The 22254-nt window shown below is 33.4% G+C and overlaps 4 protein-coding genes and 1 non-coding gene across 7 annotated transcripts; 3 read left to right on the top strand and 2 right to left on the bottom strand.

Moving 5' to 3' along the window:
- The first annotated feature begins 757 nt into the window (after positions 1–757).
- Positions 758–6493, top strand: LOC113863310. The gene is made up of 6 exons (XM_027496846.1): positions 758–957; positions 1116–1211; positions 5090–5222; positions 5564–5852; positions 5956–6010; positions 6138–6493. Exons 1-6 carry the CDS (start codon positions 841–843, stop codon positions 6210–6212), a joined length of 765 nt encoding a protein of 254 aa, XP_027352647.1. The 5' UTR covers positions 758–840; the 3' UTR covers positions 6213–6493.
- A 1466-nt stretch (positions 6494–7959) lies between these two features.
- On the top strand, positions 7960–11740 carry LOC113863012 (nudix hydrolase 23, chloroplastic). 3 transcript variants are annotated; one of them, XM_027496377.1, is made up of 8 exons: positions 7960–8280; positions 8421–8552; positions 9793–9869; positions 9973–10108; positions 10207–10347; positions 10431–10489; positions 10996–11070; positions 11428–11739. In XM_027496377.1, the coding sequence occupies exons 1-7, from the start codon at positions 8080–8082 to the stop codon at positions 11054–11056; spliced, it is 807 nt and encodes a 268-aa protein (XP_027352178.1). In that variant the 5' UTR covers positions 7960–8079; the 3' UTR covers positions 11057–11070; positions 11428–11739. The 3 variants fall into 3 exon arrangements, with proteins under 3 accessions (XP_027352178.1, XP_027352180.1, XP_027352179.1); XM_027496379.1 differs by lacking the exon at positions 10207–10347 and having other exon boundaries at positions 11428–11491; XM_027496378.1 differs by lacking the exons at positions 10207–10347; positions 10431–10489 and having other exon boundaries at positions 11428–11740.
- A 204-nt stretch (positions 11741–11944) lies between these two features.
- Positions 11945–12033, bottom strand: LOC113864086. The gene has a single exon (XR_003504691.1). It is a non-coding gene; the product is annotated as a small nucleolar RNA Z161/Z228 (small nucleolar RNA).
- A 963-nt stretch (positions 12034–12996) lies between these two features.
- On the top strand, positions 12997–18447 carry LOC113861000 (metal tolerance protein C2). The gene is made up of 11 exons (XM_027493596.1): positions 12997–13557; positions 13756–13864; positions 14700–14739; positions 15291–15367; positions 16695–16783; positions 16930–16999; positions 17105–17143; positions 17273–17423; positions 17803–17892; positions 18239–18336; positions 18414–18447. The coding sequence occupies exons 1-11, from the start codon at positions 13176–13178 to the stop codon at positions 18415–18417; spliced, it is 1149 nt and encodes a 382-aa protein (XP_027349397.1). The 5' UTR covers positions 12997–13175; the 3' UTR covers positions 18418–18447.
- A 151-nt stretch (positions 18448–18598) lies between these two features.
- On the bottom strand, positions 18599–21803 carry LOC113860999. The gene has a single exon (XM_027493595.1). It carries the CDS (start codon positions 21069–21071, stop codon positions 19356–19358), a length of 1716 nt encoding a protein of 571 aa, XP_027349396.1. The 5' UTR covers positions 21072–21803; the 3' UTR covers positions 18599–19355.
- Positions 21804–22254: the final 451 nt, after the last annotated feature.

Here is a 22254-nt window from a genome sequence, read left to right as displayed (position 1 = left end):
ATTTGAATATAGTTTTATCTTGAGAAAATCCAAAACTCAATATGTAAAACATATAACAGTCAAAATCTTATTACGAAGACTTGTAAAAGAACACTTAAAACATGCTTATACTGGAAATTTCTTCCATAAATCATATTCAAAAATTAATTATTTTGAATATAAAATTAGCTATTACAAAAAGTTTTAAACTATTTAATTTTTATAAAAATAATTCTAAACAACGATATAAATTGTATTTATTATGTTAAAATCATTATTTATCCAACTTTTCAAGCCTTTTTTTTTATATAATTAATTATATTTCTAATTAATCATCTTTTTTTATACCAAACACACACTTAAAAAAAAGTTAATGTTTTAAAATTACATTAATCTTATAATTTTGACATTTAATTACACTGGTACGATTAAAACTAGTTGGTTCAACAAATGGTTGAAACTTTTTTACTAATAAAAGATCTTAATTTTGTTACTCTAATTTTTCATTTGGTATTAGTTTTTCTACTAATTTAATTAATTAAAAAAACCTGTTAATTGTATATAGATTTTGAAGTATTAATTAAAAAATTTTAAAATGTAGTTTTTATTAAACATATATTAAAAATAGGAAAAGTATTTATTAAAATTTTAAATGAAATAATTTTTTATTTAAAACTTTTTAATGGATACTCTAAGTCACTGGTTAACCTTTGCTTAATTAAATCAGATTATTTTGGGAATACTTTAGCACTAATACGGGAAAATGATGCTATTTTTTGATTTTGTTTAGTTTAATAAATAGGTTTGATCGGAAACAGGGGTGGTTGCGTAGGAGGCGAGGGGCGTGGAATTGCAGAGAAAATGAACAACGCCATCTTCAAAGTCGCAAACACCAATCATCACCATTTCTCTCTTAGGGCTGCACTCTTTCATTCCACTCCTATCTTGCAGCGTAAACGGCGCAACTTTTGGGACTCTGTCAGTTTCTCTCTGCTTTATGATGTCATTTCTATTGATTCACCAACTTCTTTTGATTCCTTATTATTACATTATATTATATTAATAAAATCTAAATTAATTATTCTCTCTTTCTGATTTTGTATCCTTTTATTTAATTAAGAAGTCTTTAATTGCAGAGAGGCAACAACCATTACTCGAGAAGATTTAGAAGGATGCAGGGAAAACAAAAAATATTGCGCAGTGTCAATGATTATGCAGAATTTCTGTTTCAGGTTCATTGTGTGTGTGTGTGTGTGTGTGTGGGCGCGCGCTCGTGTACCGTTTCTTTTATTTTTATTTTGCTTCCTGTTCAATACATTGCTGCTTGAATGAGGTTGTCCTATGATTTTTGTCATGGTTTCTTTCCATTCATTATAGAATGAGACAATTTTCAGATTTCTTTGGTATAATGCTAAGGGCAGTGGTTAAGGATTAAAAGTGTAAAGTTTTTGTCAAAAAATGTTAATGCACCTCCTTCTATGATTTCTAATGCATCTCGACATAGCATTTAGGACCTGCTACCGTCTATCTCGATGAGCCTAATCTTTTTGTAATGTTTTTTTTTTTTTTTTTCAGTGTAATGGTTCTGTACAGAAAATATGTCATGAGTTGTTAGGCTGGATTTATACTTTAAATCTGGTGATACATGATAATGGACCGTGTACTTTGATGTTATTTTGTGTGATAACATCGACCATTTGGCTTCATAAGTTTTCATAAAGTGAGGGAAAAAGGAGATATTAGGAAATGCTTTTAGCTGTCACAATGTCAAATTTGGTTTTTCAGACATTTCCCCTCCCCTGAATGGGTTAAATATGGATTTGTTTTAACATATCTGCTGAAGTAGCAATGGTGGAATTATTTGGAGAATATTGGTCTGTATTGACATGGACAAATCAAACTTTGATTAAGGAGGGCCATATTTGCATAAATCTATTGCAGATGCTTTTAATTTTGTAAGCTTGATTGTGGCCATTTTTTTCTGCTGGAACTAAAGGCAACGCTATCTCTGAGGTCCCAGAAGGGTGAGTCAATCTCAATGCTGATGGGTTCTTGTGGTTGTAACTTGTAATCCCGAGGAAGCTGGCTGTGGGGATTTGCTGAGAGGTGATTCGAGTAATTTGCTAAAGGGTTTTAGATGCAGGTTTGGAATTTCTTCCTCTTTCAAAAGTGGTGGAGTTTGTTTTATGGCTTGAGGAGGGTGTTGTAAATGGGTTTATTAATTATTAGGCTTGAGGTATAGTTTAAGTCCTTGGTGCTATGATATGAATGAGACCTGTAACCTTAATGTTGGCATATGTACTTTTTTCTCACCTCAGGTCCATACTTGCATTGGAATGGGAGCATGGTAATCTTCATATTTACCCAAGAGGCTATTCAATGAGCTGATTTGCTAAGCAAAACCTGGCTATGGAACATTGGTGCCAAAACCAGGCTACAAAATATGCTGTGTTTGAGCCTCCGATAAAGCTATTTCTGTTCTGGTGCTCTTTTACTATCTCAGAGAGTCCTAGCTGCCCCATGGCTGTTGCTTGAGTTTTCTGATACCTTCATTGTCAGTCTTTTAGCGTTTTTTATCTAATGAAACAGAAGTATACATTTAGAGTGCTAAGGTTTCTCCTCAGAGAACTGTGAAGTTTTGACAAAAACTTGGTTTTCCTGAAAAAATGTAAAAAAAAATAAAAATGGCAATATGATGATTGATGTCGGGGAAAGCTTTTTCGTGCTTGTCTCCATAGTATCTCTTTATTATATGCTGCCATGCCTTTGTGGCTGATATAAAAAAGAAAGTAATGATTATTTGTAAAATGGTGTTGCATACTTGCATGTACCAACAAGCCAGTTGAACTGGGAACATAAATATTTTCCATCTTGTGCTTCAACTGGAAAAACAAAATTAAAGTCTAATATTTGCCACTGCTCATTCACAAGATTGGAATTTAAGAATGGGATGAAGTCCTCAAATTAGTGCCATCATTGGGTTTATTTGATGAGAGATGGTTACTTTGTCATTTTGGGGATTGGAGAACTCATCAATGGTTTAAGCAAATATCTTGATGATTTTGAATTCTCTATTTGATGGTTTACTTTTCTAATATTTCAAAAATATTTTCGGCCCTTAATATAATTGTTGCAATCCTAGGGAGAATAGTTATGAACTTATGAAAGATAACTTAAATAAATTATACAAAAACCCAAATTTTCTAGGCAACTTTTTTAGGGTTATTATCCTTGAGGTTTTACTAAATGACTGTTGTAGAGTTAAGAGAGAGAGCACATAGAAAGAGAGAGACAAATTAGTGTGTTGGAATTAGATGCTCTACAATATATAGAGACTCTTATATTTATAAGGATACATATGTAATCCTACTGGGTCAAGTTCGTTATTATAATAGTAACATAAACCCTAATCCTAATACGTCTATTATAGCTATACATAACAACTGTTATGCCTTAAGTACATTAGATGAGCCTAACTCAAAAGACTAGGTCATTAAAGTGGGAAGGCTTAAGTACCACATTAGGTATTATGTTCTATTGAATGTGAGACTCATAACATGTTATCCCTTTAAAAGCCAATGTGTGTGACAATTTTGCTCTATCAACATTGATTTGGTGGCGTCCTTCCCCTTACATTGATGACTTCACTCATGTATTAGTATTTAGTATGTTACACTTTAATTTAGCCTATAGGTAACCCTTTCCATTGTTAAACTTTGAATGAAAGTACTAATTGTTATTACCTAAGCATACAAGGAGAGTCCAAGTTGAAAGATTACTCTATTAAGTGAGAGAGCTTCATGGATTACGTACCACATTAAGACTCTTAATAATAACACAAGTCCCAATTCTTGTGAAACACTTGCGCACTGCCCATTTTAATGATAAAAGTAATGGCTGGTGAGAATATTCTTTCTGAGTTTGAGTTAAAATCTTAAGGACTGCATATTGAAGCCCGACATCATCAAGGGCCTCTTGCCAATCAATACCTCCAGCAATCATTAAGACACTGGTCATTCTTGTTGATGGACTGAGAAAACACTTATCTGACCACTAACAGAGTAGGAAGTTTGAGGCATCAAACCATTTATGCCTCTTTCTCCCTGAAGAAACTTGCTGTAAAATGTGCCAATGTCACTGCTAAAGATTGACATGAGACCCTTTCCTGTTATTACTTCTTGCTTTTTTGGATCCTTTTGTCTTTTCGGACCTACAATAGTTAGAGAATCCCTGGCCTTGGTTGTTCTGCATTTTGTGGCTGCAATGCAAGTGGAAAGCTTTCATATATGTGTGTGCGTGTGCTGCAATGCAAGTGGGAAATTTTCATATATATATATATGCATGTTTGTGTGTGTGTGCGTGCATAAACACATCAAGTGATGGGGCCTTTTTTTTGAGCATGATAGGACCAAAAGTTATGTAATTTAGTGTTCATATAATTTTGACTAGTCTTTAATCTTGACTGTTCATGTATTATTGTATGATCAAGATTTACTTGTCACACACTGATGTAAAAATGGCCCTCTCTCCTTAGGTAACTGATTAACTAAGAAATAAACTCAGTCCCTTGATGGATTACTTTCTTGATTGGAGTTCAATTGCTTAAGGGCGATCGGCATTAATTACAAATATTTCATACATAAAAATTAATGCTTCATTCTGTTCCAAATTGTACTTCTGCAAATTTTTTCATGAGTGAACAAAATTTACTGACTTTGATTCTGTTGATGTGATTGTTTGAGGTTTGGACTACGTAGCTTTTTGTCTGCTTTAAACGGGGTGATGTTCAAAATGCTGTCATATGATTAGTTATCCCTTTGTCATCCATGTTTATTATGGAACTCCTTGTTAAGGTTGGTAGTTTAGTCTTTGGATAACTCAGCATTTAGGATTACTCAGTATCATGGAACTTTTCCAATCAGGACTGAAGTGAAATTTAGGATTACTCAGTAGTCAGTATCATTAATGTTCTTATGTTTTCTCTCAATCAACTCTGTTGGTTAAAAATATAGGCAAGGTCCCCCCTCCCCCCAATTCTTCTATTATTGTGTTTGTCTTAAGATGTTCCAACTTCCAATGTTTACGGTTGCTCTTTTTCTGCATGTTTTAGAAATGGAAGGGAAATATTGATGAGGATGATCCATCATCAAGTCGAGGCACCTCATGGTTTAGCCAACAATATTCTGATAGGGGCTCTGGAAGGTACAGGAATGGCAATCGTGGATCAAGTCACCGCTACAAAAGTAAGTACGCGCGAAATAGTTGTGCTGTAACAGTATAGACGACATCATGTATCTTGTAGTACTAGCTCTCTTGATTGGAGGTTTGTATGGGCTGTTTCTCTAGGAAATCATTGAACTTAATCTCGTCTGGGAACTTCTGTCTACTCAAATAGGATTGAAAGATTTAACATGCGGAGATCATGGATAGGAATTTATTTGACCTTGCATCATAAGCTTTCTTAAATATGTTGCATGTTTGTACATGGTTTTATTATTTACAACAACAAAAAAAAATTCTAGAAACTTGTAAAGTATATTCTGGACTCACGTGTATTAATGGTAACACACTTTATTTCTTTCAGGAGATCCTTTGTTTTGTGAAGATGATTTTGATGTCGAAACCATTTTCCGTTCTGCCTTTGGTGGGAATAGATTTTTCTATTGGTCATTCATCAATGAGGAGAATCCTCAGTGGAGGAGGTCTGAACGCTTTTCTAATTATGGGAAATCTTGGAACTGGAGACATCGGAACGAAAATGATTATGACTCTGCATCTGAGTCTGATAGCTCAGATTCTGATCTAGCTCCTGATAGATTAGCCCTCGGATTGAGTGTTTCTGGTCCTCTAAAACTTGAAGATGTAAAAAATGCGTGAGTTTTTAATTCTTTTTCCACTTCCTCTTTACCAAAATGTTAGGAAGCCAGAGTTGCTGATTTTTCCTTACTATGATTTTTAACTTTCTTGTATCATCAGGTACCGGGCGTGTGCCCTAAAGTGGCATCCAGATCGTCATCAAGGCTCTTCCAAGGTGTTGCCATACTCTAACTACTGATAATATTCCTCCTCCTTTCTTGTTCTGGAGTTTCTATCATTAGCTACAGAGTTTCCTAATTCTTTGTATATTTTATTCTGTACGTTGATACTTGATATGATAGGCTATGGCAGAAGAGAAGTTCAAGCATTGCAGTGCTGCTTATCAATCTTTATGTGATAAGCTGGCCTTGGATTAAGCTGGCCTTGGATTAAGGCCCTTCAGACATATGCTAATCCTTTTCTAGGAGTCTTCAGCCAGCTCATACCAGATGATTGATTAACCATGCTAAATTATTTAACACATCGATTTTGCTTTCATTGTATTTTGTAATTTTGAGTAATTTTATTAGATAATAATAGAAATAATGTGTATACTATTTTACAATTACAAATGTACCATTTATTGTCTCTAAACGTCTTTAGTTTCAATTTTGCTGAGCATGGCCAGTGTATTTTCAATAAAAAGTATTATTGTTTTTTAACTATTGTATTGTGGATAAAGTTAGCCAAATCATCTTTTAAAAATGTAAATTAGATAACAAAATGCCCCAATCTCATAATAAGTAGCAGTATATGTCGGACTTGACTAATTTCGATTTTCTTCAATCCTGAGTACAGTTTTTTAATACTGTGTAGTAGTATTTTATTTATATATATTATTTTTAATTTTCGTTTTTAAAAGTAAAACTTTGTGATTAAGTTTTTCATGTTATGTTTTATAGCGACAATTACGCCGACTTTCTCTCGGGTTAGTGATAAACTACAGTTATCTCCTTTACGTGTTCTTCATTATTTTCAAGAGTGCTACGTGTGGTGGTTTATACATAAAAATAAGACACGTAATTTTTTTTAAAGAAAATATTAAATCCAGCCTTCAAGTTGAATTTAATAAATACATTTATTTAATTTTTATAATTTTAATATAGTAAATATGTCTTTCTAACTAACAAATTACTATTTTGGTATTTATTTAGCTTTTATAGCAAGTTATATTTTAAAATAAATACTCAATTTAGTCTTTAAAAATTATCACTTGACCCAATTTAATCCTTTTAAAAGAATAAAGTCATTAATATATATATATATATATATATATATATATATATATAGAGAGAGAGAGAGAGAGAGAGAGAGAGAGAGAGAGAACAAACTAATTAGCTAATCATTATAAGAAAAGTTATTCAATAAGCATCCTTCATAAAAATGGAGACAAGTTGGGGAGGAGGATAAGAATACAAAAATAAGAAAAGAAACCTGAGGAGCTTAAGTGGCCACAAAATTAAAGTAAACCGTTGATTTTAGACATAATGAGTTTTAGCCTATGATAATTATCTGCGTCAGATCTGATAAATGGATTGTCAATTTAGAATTTATATCTATTAAAATTCCCTCAAATTTCATGTCTTTCCCTGGACGAATGGCCGAAAGAAGAGTCCAAAGTTCAGTCATTATAGATTAAAAAAGCCCAAACATTTGAATAAAATCAGCCCGAAAATTGCCTTGCTCATCCTCAGCCAGTCTGACCTTTATGTCTACAAACTAACCCATCCACGTTATGTTTCAGTCTCTCAAATGGAGGAGGATCACATCAAATAGTCTTCTAAAATTATAATTGTAAAACTTTTTAATATTTTTATTTATTAAATATAAAGAATAAAGTTTTTTTATTTTATTTTAAAGAAGTAAAATACTTATTTTTTATAACGATAGAAATTAAAACATAACAAAATACTTGAACGATAATTAAAAACTTATCGTGTACTGTACTAATGCGGCGAGAATGATTCGTTCACATCGATGGAACAATACAAAAGCGTGCGGGTGAATTTGGGAGGTTTCAAAAAGTGAATCATCATCGAAATTAATTGCTTAAAATAAATATTAGTAGAATTAAGAGGAAATGATTTTTAAAGCAAGGTTGACTCTTAAACAAGTAAACTCTTCATCGTTGGAAGATGTGGATTAATTGCGATTTGAATTAGAGGTGGTGTGGCTGGCACAGTAAAAAGGGTTTGGTTCTGCATTCCAAATTCCAATCGCAGAAGAAGAAGAAGAACAAAAACGATGGTGAAAGCTATCCAACTTCAGATATATGGATTAGTTAGTCAGCGATGGAATTTCAAACCTCGCACATCCATTTCACTCTCCTCATTCTCCTCAATATCATACCCTAACCCTTTTTCCAAACTGCTTCCCACCAATACCCTCTCTCGCAGGGTTCGATTCGCACCGTTTCATGCTTCCTCATCACCGCTGCATTCTGCTGTGAGTTCTCTTCGCCTATTCCTAATGCTAATTTCGTAATTTCGTTATAGGTATGTGTTGTTGTTGTTGATACGACGCCGTAATCTTACGATTGTAGATCTGAATCGTTCGTTCAAATGCTATTGATCATGACAATGTAGGGGAACGTTCGCAACATCAAGTTCTGTCAGTGGTGTGGTGGTTCAACCAAGCATGATATTCCCCATGGAGAAGAAAAGTTGAGAGCTATATGTACTGTTTGTGGGAAGATTGCTTATCAGAATCCGAAAATGGTAACTCTCTTCGAATTTCTCTGTATTGCTTCTGATTGTGAAGTAATAACTGTTCAGAAGTAACTTGTTTCAAGGCGTGTGGATTGATTTATGAAATGATGTTACTGTTTTTAATTGGAGTGTCTGATGCGTATTCTTAAAATTTGGATTTGGACCTCAATGTTTCATAATCATTAATCAGTATGAAGTTTACTCTGTGCATTAGAAATTATTCTTACTTTCTCTTTTCCAATATATTTTCTTCATTTATGACAAAAACAAAATTGTTTGTTGTTAAAGCTTCTGAAGAGGTCGTGGCTTCAGCTGTATCTAACAGGAGAATAGTATAGTTCTGTGGATAACCTAAACATCAATCCAAGATACGAAATATTTTTATGGTTGGTTTATTGTGTACAATTCAGTGCACATGCGGTATAACTTTACATTTTGCTTCTTGCTATATTAGAGGTTATAACTTTTGCGCAAGTTTCAAGATGCATTTTGGGCAGACATTGAGTAAAAGGAAGTGTGGTCTTGATTTTTTTTACCTGGCATTCATTGATCTGAGGAAACAGATTAATTGTTTCAACTTTAGGATTAAGATTTCTTTTTGCACTTGGCATGTGACGTATGCATTTGATACTGTAATGGATTAAGAAGTCAACGTCTCTGCATTATAACTTGCTTTAAAATGGTATGCCTATAACTCCCATTTTTTGAAGTGATTTTTCTTTCCATAAAACAGTTAATGAAAATGCAAAACAAATAAGGATTTGGAGGAGTATCATATGTTTCTAGATGTGTTTTTTAAAAATAAGCATGGACACTATAATAGTAGCTGTACTTGGGTTGGATACGTATTCACATTGTACACTTCAGATACTCCTACTGCATTTTTATAATTTTTTTATTTTTGTATTTCGAAATATTAGATAAATGATAGTAGTTCATGGTGCCTAGAATGATTCATGGTAACTATGTTAACTTTTAAACGTCAATTCTCTCATTTGATATAAGATTTGTGTTTTTATATTAATTTATGTGTTGTATTCGGGTTTGTTTCCTATAATTTTTAACATTTGCAAATCTCTCTGTCTTGTGTCATATCCATGTTTATGAGATTCTCTAATTTTTGTCAGGACAAGAATTGTATAATGATTTTATGCTGTTTGTCACAGCACTTATTTCACTTCACTTCTTCAGTTTATATTTGACTAATTACTTTCTTTTGAACATGACATGATTTTGGCTGGCAAAGTAGGTAGTTGGCTGCCTCATTGAACATGATAACAAGGTCCTTCTTTGCAAGAGGAGTATTCAACCGTCTCATGGCCTTTGGTAGGAATGGAGGTTTTATTGAAATACTTTTGTTTTTGGTTGTGTACATGTTACATTCCTATAGCAATGAGCTGTGGTAATTTCATACTTTGGTGTCAATAAGGACCCTTCCTGCTGGTTATTTGGAAATTGGAGAGTCAGCTGTGGAAGGTGCCATCAGGGAAACAAGGGAAGAAGCAAATGCAGATGTAGAAGTAATTTCTCCCTTTGCCCAATTGGATATTCCTTTAATTGGCCAAGTGAGAATGATTTATTTCTTCATTATTCTTTTTCTTTTTGGTTGATCCTCTTGGCTAGGTAGAGAATTTTGATCATGATTGTGGCATGTGTGAGGCAGACTTATCTGATATTCTTAGCAAAGCTGAAGAAGCCCCATTTTTCACCTGGTCCGGAATCATTAGAATGTCAACTTTTTCCACTTGATGATATACCTTTTAATTCTCTATCCTTTTCATCAATGGTGGTTACCTTGAGTTTGGTACGATTCAGATACTTGAACATTCTGGCTTTGGGTTTTATTATGTTGCTTGCTCATACTTATTGTATATCTCATGGTCACAGTATGTTGAGGATATTAAGGCTGGAAAGCTCAAATTCCATTATGGAACCATTAACAAAAGGTATTTTGTTCTTGAGTACAGGATATTTTCCCTAAATCTAATGCATTGCTTGGTTCGAGGGAAGGAAATAATTTTGTATGTAAAAGTATTATTTCTTTCGCTATGGACAGAAATCTGTTAACTGGGAATACAACATACATCTCAACTGGTTGGTTTGGTTTGGGTTGGCTAATGGGTATAAGGTTCATCACTGTCAGGTCCAGCCCGACTTCGGATAAATGTTGGCAAAATGCATAATATATAAATTAATTAGGACAAAAAAAAAAGGTTACTCTATATGCGAGTTTGAACTTGTAGTTGCTTTTGTCCAAATGCAAACTGATCAAATCAATGAATTTTCTTGTGAACATGATCCTGTATGCTTAAAGCTATTTGACTCCTGCTCTCGTTTTTTTTACTCTCTGTACAAGGCTTGTTTAAGTTGTTTTGTTGTTTTTGATACTTAACTTCCTCTATCTTTACTCTTGCTCATGCTGTGTAATTTTATCTTGTTGTTTTATTCTTAGGCCGGGTACAAGTCCTTCGGATATTCGTGCCTATACATTGGATCATCATATGCACTGTTGAATCGTGATAAGCAGGTGAGTCCCTTATGGCACATCTTTAGGTAAGAAAAGAACAGGAAGAACTTCATATCATCATATGTAGCTAGTGCATTTGGATGCGTATAAGATATTTTAATTGTCGATTATTACCCGATAGAGACGAAACCAAACACCCTGACATTGCGTCAAAACAAATCCTAAATCATCCTACAAACAGTGCAACTTCCTTCTAATAATCTCCTCAATCACTCTTTTATTTTTCGTTTTAAGAGAAATATTAAGCGGAAGTTGGATATAGTAGAACACATGGGATCATTCTTATTGATTTTCCAGCATGCTTTACTATAATATACATCTATGACTACTATTTTCTCAACATTTTACTGGTTGCAGTGGAGTATGAAGATTGTAAGTAAAAGAATTTATCGTCGGCCAGCCAGATCATTGCTTTATCTTCTGCGAGAACTTTCAAGCACTATTGGCTTAAATTCACCGTTGTCACAAGTTAGATTAACAGTGTTGCGATTCGAGAAGGACATGTTAGATAACCATAATGATCACTGAATTTCTCAATTGCTCGTGTGGACGTTTAACACAGCACATTGGTAGGTTAGTTGCTGTCCTGGGTTGAAGATTGAGACTTGTTTAGCGACCTCCATTGAAATTGTAAACATACACATTAATTCATATAAATGAAATTCATTTTGATAAAATTTCATTTTCAAAGCCAGGCAGGCACTCTTGAAGCCGGTTTCGTAACCTGTTTGATGCACAGTATGTATGGTAACAAAGACGATCGACGAAATCTTGAGTAGATTTTGGGAGGAAGATGCCGCGCGGAAGCAATGAAATTCATAATTGGAGCTAATTTCAAAATAATTTTGCACTAACTAGTGGAATATAAGGATTAAACCATCAGAAACATTGGATCATTACATCGCAGTAATCCTCAGACGACCGTCGTGAGATAATGTAGAATCCATGTTCATCATATGGCTTTTAACCTAAACAAGCAAGTGGAAGGCCTACTAAAGAGCATTTGATCGTGTGCAGTGCTTCTGCTTTTATAGGAAGAGAAGGCCGGAATCCCTTCTATTTATAACGATGTGGGACTGACCAACGACCGTGTTTATATATATATATATATATACATATATAATGAAAGTATTTTGAAAAATATTATCATCTTTATTATATCACGATTATTTATGTTTAGTATTTAATTAATACTTTAAAATTTAATATATTATATATAATTAAAAATATTTTCAAATAAATTGAAATTTAATATTATTTAATTAATTTAAATTTAAATTTTATCACATTATATTAAGACAAATATTCTTAAATAAAATTTTAAATTCTAGTTTTTTATGTTAAAATATTTATTTATTTAATTTATAAAAAATGTTATATTTAAAATAATTATATAAAACTTTTTTATTTTGAAAAATTATTTAAATTAGCAATATTCATGACAATATACTAGAAAATCACTAATTAATATTTAAAATAAAGTATTACATAATTATAGGTATTCTTGTTAGCTAAACAAATATTTGTAAAAAATAAGGGTTACTCAAGTATTAAAAGAAGAAAATAATTAATAAATCTAAAATAATACAAAAGCAACCTCATATTTTTATTGAAAAATTTCAAATAAATATTTTTATTGTAATTTTAATTAAATTTATTATTTTATTTTGATAAATATCACAATAAAAATATTTTGAAAATAATATCTAAATATCTAGAATTAGATTTTATTTTATTTTTTATAAATTTAAAATGATAATATGATAAAATGCTACTGATGTAATTTTTACATTTGTTGATTAAAAATTATGCTAAAAAAAATGTCGCTTACAAAGTGATAGATAGATAGATGTATAAATTACTGATTATAAACCATAGCTTAAAGTAGTAAATGTTTTTTTAATAAAAAAGGGAGAAATTTCTGAGTTTACTTTGACTTGGTGGGGTGTGGCTTTCGTCAATTCGCAGTTCAATCGCGGCACTTCCTCGAACAAGGGAAGGGAGGTTTCAATTTGAGTGACAGATAAAAAACTCAATTCATTCCCTTCACAACCATATCTCACAATCTTTCATTTCTAAATCCAAACCTCAAAACCCTAATTCAAATGGAAGCCAGAGAGACTTTGAGTTCCATCAACGGTGATTTCGAGTTCGGTAGCAGCGATCGAAGATTCGCGTTTTCGCGCCAATCTTCGTTTCAGCAGCAACAACCTCACACGCCAATTTCCATCGGTTCGGGACCATTCCTTTCCCGAACTGATTCCAGCATCGACATCCCCCCGCGTGGCCACCACAACTACTGGTCCGCGCGTGACCAAAAACCCTCTCCCTCGCCGCGGAGATCGTCTTTTCCTTCCTTCGTTTTCTCCGTTTTTCGAAACATTAGGTCTGGCCATAGGTATATGAAGAGATTGTTTTTTATGATCTCCCTCAACGTAGCCTACTCCACCGCCGAATTGCTCACTGGCCTCTTCACTGGCCGTGTTGGTATGATTCAGTGTTCAATTTTTGTTATAAGGTTGAAAACCTCTATTGTATTTGTAGGCATATAAAAACTCTGTTTAATTGTCGATGTACATGTGGTGAAAGTAATTTTAGTTTTACAAATTGTTTGGTTAGAATGATTATTATCATTTTTTAAAAGATGCTGCTTTGGTTTGTTAACTTATACTTGTGCCTTTTCAGGTTTGGTGTCTGATGCAGTTCACTTGACTTTTGGATGTGGTCTACTCACGTTTTCGTTGTTTGTTATGGCTGCATCTAGAAAGAAAGCCGATCGAGAGTATACTTATGGGTGAGATTTGCTTTTGTATTGTGGATGCTTTTATCAATGCTGCATTTGTAGGTTCCTACTTAATTACGTGACGCAGGTTCATTTTGTTACCGAAATTATGGGAGAGTTGGTTGCTTGGATGCTTTTTCTGGAAATAACTCTATAATTGTTAACATCAATATGATTAATTTTATGAAAATTTTCTGTACAGTTATACCGTATATCAAATTGTAGATTTCATAAGATATGTGTGAATATGCATGACAAAGTGGTACATTCTTGAGAAAACATGACTGTTTTTCCCACTTGCTAAAGGGCATGCGTTAGTTCTTTACTACCCATGCATGACAAAGTTTGTGTGTCCCTTTTGTAACTTCTGTGCTTGAAGTGATTCTCCTAAGGTTTATACCGAGAGTTAGTTCTCAATTCTTATATAGGATTAAGGGATGGAGGTATGAAGTTTCTGTTTCATTAGACAAGATGAATTTATTGAACAAGCTTGTTGCAAAACTGACGTCTGTATAAGTTTTTCTGTGACTGAGTTGCTTCACTATTGTTATACTTGTATTTTAGCTTGAACCTACCTCATATATCCAGGGTTCTTCTGTACCTGCTTGCATCTCATGTACTATAAGATAGTTTTTTTCTTTTTTTTTTGTCTATAGACTATATGTCATTGGTTGCGTTTGTATTCTAGAATACGAGTTTGTCCAACAATAATGCAAGATGCAAACATGACTGAACTTGTACTGTGTATGTAAATATGTCTGTGAAGTTATTTTTCAAACAACTCTTTACTTTTTGATTAATTGTTTCAACCCATTTTCTGGTTTTAACTAATGTTCTTTAATTTCAGGTATAAAAGGCTGGAAGTGTTGTCTGCGTTTACAAATGCCGTAAGTATTCCATATTTCCTTACCACTGTTGTTGTCACCTTGTTTAGTAGTGAATTGGTTGCCATATAAGTCAGTATCCTTATACCTTCTTAAATGGCACCAGCATCACATGCTGTGGAGATTATTGTATTGATCTATAGTTAGTTCTTCTTATTCTTTGGAGGTTTAATAGTTTTGACAAGTTGATATGTATTCTTATCCTCCTTATGAATATGTTCAATTTATTTTTTTATTTTTATCTTGCAAGTTGCTTAAAATGCAGAATGGTAATAAAGTTGCAGAATTGACATGTGTTACTGAATTTAGCTGCTGAAAGCTATTTTCTTACTTAATGCAGTTTGTTAAAGAAGGGATAATGAATGACATCCTTGTTTTAATTCTAAAACTGTAGTTTTGTCTTTAAATGATCACTTGAATGGGATTAAAAGAATTCACATGACAGTGTTTTAAGTTAACCGTGGCAAACTTATTTCATTCTTTCTCTCTTGTTCAGTACATTACATCATATGCTCTAACGTTAAATTTTCTTTTTCTGCTGCTTGTGTAGACAGCTGTTTCTTTTGTTTATGTCATTCTCCCTAGCAGTTGAAGCACTACATGCATTCATACAAGATGAATCAGAGCACAAGTAAGTTATTATCTGTGTTTTATTACTTCCAATTAAGTACTTTACATATTCAGCAACAAAAAAAAATGTTCTTTTTTTTTTTTTTCAATAAGAATTGAAGTTCTTGTATGTGTTATTTATGTGGTTGGGTTGAGTTCCATTTCATGTATGCAAGGTGATTGCTATAGGCATGTTTAGTGATATTTTACTGTCTATGTCAAGCATGAATCATTATAGCACTATTTGAGCCTTCTGATATTTGATCAAGATCTTAAAATATAATTGTCATTTTGTTTGTAAAATTGTGTGTGGAGCAAGTCGGCTATGGTTTACCTGTTTTCCTTGTTTCCATTATATGTTTTGGATATCATTATTGATGTGATCTTTTGTCCCATTCTTTTCTCTGTATTCTTGTTTAAAATAGAAGATGGTTTGTGAGGATTTACTGTGGTTGACATTGGAACTTATCTTTTTTACTAGCACCCGATTGTTTGTTAATCCATGTGTATTATTTCTGACCTCTTTGAGTTAGTGTTTATATGGTTCAAAGTAAATGATATTATTGATATGAAGGGTATAAAAATTCCATCTACATTAGGCCAGTAATGGGATGTTTTTGCTTCTTAATAGTCTATTTATAACTAAGTTGATACAGGATAGCACATTAAACATATCAAAATTAGGGTTTTCTTTAGAGAACCAAGGTTATAATTTAAGGAACTAATGACCCGTAGGATTTGTGGGGATGTGGCTGGTTTGCTTGTGGCTGTTATCAGGCCATAAGCAGTCCCCGTGAGTCAGAAGATGAAATATAAGGAGCAACATAACATAAGCATACGATAAGGTATCTTGGCAGTTGGCATCATTCCCAAGAGAAAGAGATGCATTACTGACTCACAACTAGAGTCAGGTTCTTGAAAATATTCTCTTCAATCAAACTCTTCTTTGGTGGCTTATCTTGTCACTGATGTAGGACTAATTAAGCTTGACCAGATACAATAAAATATCAAGCTTAAATAACATTAATAATTTCTGGAAAGCCTACAAATACAATAACTAATGCTCATTAAAGACACAACAGACTATTTTTCTTTAGGACATCTATTGTAAATGGCTAAAATTTACAAATAGTGACTTCTAGGTCCTGTGGATTTTTGAAATGATGGCTTCTTGATTTTGCAGCTGCCATCATCACATATGTGCAAACTTTGTTTCTTTCAGTATGGGTAGGGTGTTGTTTGTCTAAATTGAGTGGTTTTCATAATTTCATTCCAACATTTTGGTTCTTGATTTGTTTTTATTGCTAGCTTTTATTTCTGCTTAGTGCTGATTGTGTTCTTTCTTGTAGGCATTACTTGATTGTTTCTGCAGTGACCAATTTATTTGTAAATCTCATTGGTGTATGGTTCTTCAGAAACTATGCTCGGATAAATCTTGGTTAGTTTTTATTTTAGAGGTTTATAGATTCACTTGATTTAACATTTGCAACATTTTGAATTGATGCTCATACATTGATAGTTCCTTTTGAGCCTTGACCTGTGATAATCATGATATAAATGTTTCTTCTGGAATTTATGTTGCAGCTTACAGAAATGCGGAAGATATGAATCACCACTCTGTTTTCCTGCATGTTCTTGCTGATTCCATTCGCAGGTAGATAGGCTTGGATTTATATGTCATTGTGTGTGTCATGTGTAATACATTTCATTTACTGTGTGCAAATTAATATCAAGCTTATATACTTCAATGGTTTCTCAGTGCAGGTCTGATATTGGCATCCTGGTTATTGTCAATTGGGTAAATACTGTTTCAAATTCTGTCTATATAATCTTGGGAGAGATGGAAAGTAAAAAACACGAGACTGTTTCCTAGCCTGATTTCTTCAGACATTGTGATTTGACTTGTTTCTTTTTCCTTATTTAATAGGGTTCAGAATGCAGAAGTCTTGTGTTTGGGACTTGTTTCTGCTGCAGTTTTCATACTTGTTCTGCCTCTCTTTAGGGCCACTGGTGGTATCTTGCTCCAAATGTCTCCTCCCAGCATCCCAACTACTGCTTTTAACAAATGCTTGAGACAGGTACTACTTTTTCTTGGGTAAAATGTGCTTTTACCCAAGTAGCTTGTAAATAATAGTGCCTAGTTTGAAATTTGTTTGGAAGTCTGACACTTAATGCGGAGGGATATATTATGCAGTGGGTTATAAGCAAGTAAAAACACTTTTTCCTTTCAATTTTTGTTTGTCACAAATTGGCTAAAACATAACTGAATTTGGCAAATTCCTAGATAATGTGGATGTTCTACAAACATTGACATTGAAGCTGTTGTAAAATTGTTGACAAAACTACATTATGCTCTTACTAGTGACCACTTGCACGCTTTTGTGTATGTTATTTAATTTGACATACCTGTTGATGCGTCAATGCTTCACTTTTTTAAGTATTGTATATTTTATTCAGATTTCTGCTCGGGAAGATGTAATGGAAGTCTCCCAGGCTCGCTTTTGGGAATTGGTGCCTGGTCATGTTGTGGGTTCACTATCAATACAGGTAATTTTATTTGTTCTCCTTTTCTTTGTCACTGCATGTGTTACTAATGGGAACAAAAGCTGAAACATGTCATCTTAAGACACAAAATATGTCTACTCTGTAGACATCCTTCACAGAAAAATTTATGGATGGATACATCCCTCACACTTGTAGTCTCGCACAAGTGAGCAATCAAGTGAAACGTTGTTTATCTATTATATTGAGAGAACTGAATTCAATTTCAAAATTTGGTTATATTAGTATGGCTTGTTTCTTTTTTCTCTCTCTCTCTCTCTCTATATATATAGGGTAGCCAGTTAGCTACAGTATAGATTTGATGTTGACTGTTGTTGGATCATGCTGGCAGGTAAAGAAGGGGATGAACGATCGCCCAATACTAGAATTTGTGCATGGTCTATACCATGATCTGGGTGTGCAGGACCTCACGGTGCAGATTGATGATCCGTGAGATTATCTTAACAGTTTGTGCTAGTAGTTATTCCAAAGGATTGTATACACATTAATGTCATTGTTCATTACAGGTGAAAGGATAGCAAGATTTCTTATTTAACAGGGATTCTTGGTTTTTGACCGGCATGTTTTTTCCTGCCAAAAATTAATGAATTTGGTTATTAGTCACCATGTAATTGTTTATGTCTACAGTGAAGTAGCGTGTCTAATGGATTAGAAATGGATGCATATGAAAACCTATTAAAAATTTCGTGGACGTAGAGACAATTTTGAGCAATATTTCAAACTTGTTTAGCAATTGTCTGTATTAAATTTTGATTGTAAGTAATTAGTAACAGAGAAGTGCTGACTAACATCTAGAATTGTGATAGGATAAAACATATATTGGGAAACATGAGAGGTAAAAAAATTGAGTGCACGGTTTAAATTAAATGGTGACATTCTATTATGGATATTGATGGATTATACGAAATATAAATGATTTTCATTACGGAGTATATACACATTATACTTCCGTTATACTTCCGTTGCATATATATTCAGAAGTCAGATAAGTGATAGATATCTAATTGCATCTGCTAAAAATACACAATGTCGCATTAATGGTAGATCAACGTACTTTTTGAGAGTCAGAAATAGAGATTGGTTTTAGATATACTTTCTATTGTATTCCCTAATGTTCTTAGTTTTTTTTATAACACATCACTTATTTCATATAATATATATATTTTTTCTTTTCTGTTCTTTATCTCTCTGAACTGCATAAATAGTTATAAGAAAAGTTGTAAGAATAAAATTTCTCAACGAAATAAAGATTAGGAATGCCTTCACTACAAAAGCACAGGTAGCGCCTTTAATTGCTTAACTTGTGTACGAGAAGAAGAAAATCTTACATATGAATAAGGAATATATTATATATAGAGATGAAATTCACAAACATTACTTCACATTTACATGCAATTTAATTACATTAAATAACATAAGAGAGGGATAATAAGCCAGTGATTTTCTATTCACTTCGTGGTTACATTGGGCGTGGAAGCCAATACGTTTGCTGCGTACCTCTGCCTCGCCATTCCTGATAATGCCAAATACTTTGCGCTCTTCTTAAATTGTTCCCAGAAACACTGTCCTTCTCTGTGGAAGTAGCATTTGCATTCCCCACACTCAAGGGTCCACCCGTTGCACAATTCACCACATGCTTCGCATGTCTTGTTCTGCTCAGTTCCTTCAACCAAAGCAAGAGGGTGTGAATGAACATCATATTGGAAACTACCTCCGAACTTAACACGCTTAGACTTGCCAAGAACACAATACGGATGAGAAGCGAAGTCACAGTCATCACAGAAATAAAACCATTGCTTCGAAGACACTTTCTCATTGCAAATGCCACATTCATATTCCCTCAAATCCCCTTCAACAAAATAGGTTAGACTAAGAGGATGCTTATCATTCACGTGCCACGCCTTACACGGCAGAGAAACACACCCACAATCAATAGCAAAATCCTCACAAACATCACAGACATACACATGACTAGACCAAATATGACAACCTTTGCATTGCCTAGCTATGCTTGTCTTCTTAAGGAAAAGGGGGTGCTTGTGACTTTGGTGTTCAACTCTCTCTTCAAGAAAACCACAACAAACATCAAGGTCGAATTGACACTCACCACAACGATACACAAAGCCATTGTTCAATGATCTGCATGCATCACACCTAAAAATGCCATCATAAGGAGCCTTTGAGAGAAGAGTTAAAGAGTGCACATGAAAAGGGTGTTGCCTCGTTCTTGGTAAATCAGCACAACTTTGGTGCAACTTGAAACCACATTTTTCTTCTTCACAAGAAAAGAAAGTTGGCGTGATAGGTTGAACACACCCATCACAGAGTTCATCAGCATATTGCTGAGTACTCTTATCCTCTATGAACTTCAACAAATGTTCATGACTGAAGACACTAAAACCAACAATATCCTGGGAGTGCTTACTTTCCGAGTCTATGAATGATTCCTCTTCCTCATCTTCTGTTGCGGTCTCGCACTCTTCTCTTGAATATTGTTGTGGACACTTCAAATGCACGGGGAATTTGCAAGATGAACAAAAATAACCCGCAAAAGCTGAACTCATATATCCATCACAAGCACCACAAGTTAAGACACCCCAAAAACCATAAACATGATGAAGGGAATAAGTGAGCTTCAAACGGTGTGGGTGGCCATCTAATCTAATAGCAAGAGGCAATGCAGCGCAGCTAGAATGAACCCAAATCTGACAAATGGTGCATAAGCATGCACTGGTCTCGTTTATTTCCATGCCACAAGCATAACAAATAAACGATTGTGAATTTGTCAAGACCAAGAAGGCATGCTTATGGCCATCATCTGGCTGCCACCGAGAGGCACACGTAGTGTCAAGATCATATTGACAATGATAACAATGATATACGAAGTTGTTGAAGATGCCAAAACAAGCATCACATATACAGTTTCCCTTGTAAGGATTGGTAGAAAGGAGAATAAGAGGGTGTTGAGGGTGATATGGGTGCTTCATGTAGCGTGGAAGTTCTGCGCATGTTTTGTGAAGGACATAGTTGCATATGTCGCAGCAGAAGACAGGACCTGAAATTGTTTTTTCACAACCTGAGCAAAGGGCTTGTTGGTATTTATTTTTCTGTTCTTCCTTTAACAGTAGAGGGTGGATATGGCTGAAGTGTTCAATCTTCTCCATATTATGCACTCTTCTACAAATCTGGAATTATGGTTGGTTTATTTTGTTTGTTTGAACATGTGAATATGGTTTTTGAGTATTTTGGATAATGTGTTGATTAGGGATGAAGTCTTATGGAAGCATGGGTGCATGGGTAAAGACATCCAAGAAGATGTAAATGGATATGCTTATTCTTGTTTAACCAAGGAAAAAAAGGAATTTCCAACTCAAGGAAGGAAAGACTTCTCGTTTGACCACAGAACTAGAATACTACATTTCATGCATAAGATATGCTTTATATGTTTTATTTTTCACCTACTTTTTTTTATATGCATATATTTTAAAAATACACTTCAGAATGATTTATAATTGTCTTATTTTGTTGTCTAGAAAACATTCTCTTATGCTTATTCTTATAAGCATATATGTGATGACTCTGATGGGTTGGAAGGGACCACATGCCCATGCCAAAATGTGCAACTCAAGCAATGAGAGATGTTCTAAACTTGTAAGCCTATGGAGTATTCAATACTCACGCAAAATTGGAGCAGTGTGATTAATGAAGGTAGAATAACTTTAAGTTGATTCTCAAGTTGGAAAAGAAAAGAACTTTGTGTTGTCTTCAAGATATGTTAATTAAATTCCATAGCATATATAGACGCGGGAGGAAGTTTGTGAGAGAAACAAAATGATATATTTGCGTAGTTTGAATGTTAATTGGAAAGAAAAAGCGTTTGCTATTAAACAACACATATAAAATTGTGAATAATGTGAAAAAAAAAAACATTTTGAATGAATAACTGTTTTAGGTAAAAAATTATTATTAGGCTTATTTTCAGTTTAAAAATAAATACTTTTAATACTAGATATATAGGAGAATGAAAATATAGTTTTAATTTTTACTGTTATTTTATAAAATTAATAAATAATAAATTTTTTATAATTTTACTCTTAGTAATTAATTTGTTCAATAGAAAATAATGAATAAGTAAAATATTAATTAGTATAGTAAACTAGAGATATAATACAAAATAATAAGTATTTATAATATTTTAAATATTAATTATTTTCTTAATTTTTATAAAAAATCTTAAACGTCAAATAAAAAATAGAGAGTAATATCATAAAAAGTTTTCTGAATAAACAATAACAATTGACTTGGCATAACAACAAAGCACATGGATTCAAGTATCAAGGACACAAC

Source organism: Abrus precatorius, unplaced genomic scaffold (assembly GCF_003935025.1).
Source record: "Abrus precatorius isolate BTA unplaced genomic scaffold, Abrus_2018 Scaffold3, whole genome shotgun sequence".
Classification (NCBI taxonomy): Eukaryota; Viridiplantae; Streptophyta; class Magnoliopsida; order Fabales; family Fabaceae; genus Abrus; species Abrus precatorius.
This window is presented reverse-complemented; position numbering and strand designations above follow the sequence as displayed.

What these genes read in the sequence shown, in the direction of transcription:
- LOC113863310 (XM_027496846.1), top strand. Translation starts at nt 841, where the DNA reads ATGAACAACGCCATCTTCAAAGTCGCAAACACCAATCATCACCATTTC. An exon ending in ATCAAGTCACCGCTACAAAA is followed by an intron (nt 5,223 to 5,563) that starts GTAAGTACGCGC and finishes TATTTCTTTCAG; the next exon opens with GAGATCCTTTGTTTTGTGAA. An exon ending in CTTGAAGATGTAAAAAATGC is followed by an intron (nt 5,853 to 5,955) that starts GTGAGTTTTTAA and finishes TTGTATCATCAG; the next exon opens with GTACCGGGCGTGTGCCCTAA.
- LOC113863012 (XM_027496377.1), top strand. Translation starts at nt 8,080, where the DNA reads ATGGTGAAAGCTATCCAACTTCAGATATATGGATTAGTTAGTCAGCGA. An exon ending in CAACCGTCTCATGGCCTTTG is followed by an intron (nt 9,870 to 9,972) that starts GTAGGAATGGAG and finishes GGTGTCAATAAG; the next exon opens with GACCCTTCCTGCTGGTTATT. An exon ending in TATGGAACCATTAACAAAAG is followed by an intron (nt 10,490 to 10,995) that starts GTATTTTGTTCT and finishes TTTTATTCTTAG; the next exon opens with GCCGGGTACAAGTCCTTCGG.
- LOC113861000 (XM_027493596.1), top strand. Translation starts at nt 13,176, where the DNA reads ATGGAAGCCAGAGAGACTTTGAGTTCCATCAACGGTGATTTCGAGTTC. An exon ending in GATCGAGAGTATACTTATGG is followed by an intron (nt 13,865 to 14,699) that starts GTGAGATTTGCT and finishes CTTTAATTTCAG; the next exon opens with GTATAAAAGGCTGGAAGTGT. An exon ending in CTTGCTGATTCCATTCGCAG is followed by an intron (nt 17,000 to 17,104) that starts GTAGATAGGCTT and finishes ATGGTTTCTCAG; the next exon opens with TGCAGGTCTGATATTGGCAT.
- LOC113860999 (XM_027493595.1), bottom strand. Translation starts at nt 21,071, where the DNA reads ATGGAGAAGATTGAACACTTCAGCCATATCCACCCTCTACTGTTAAAG.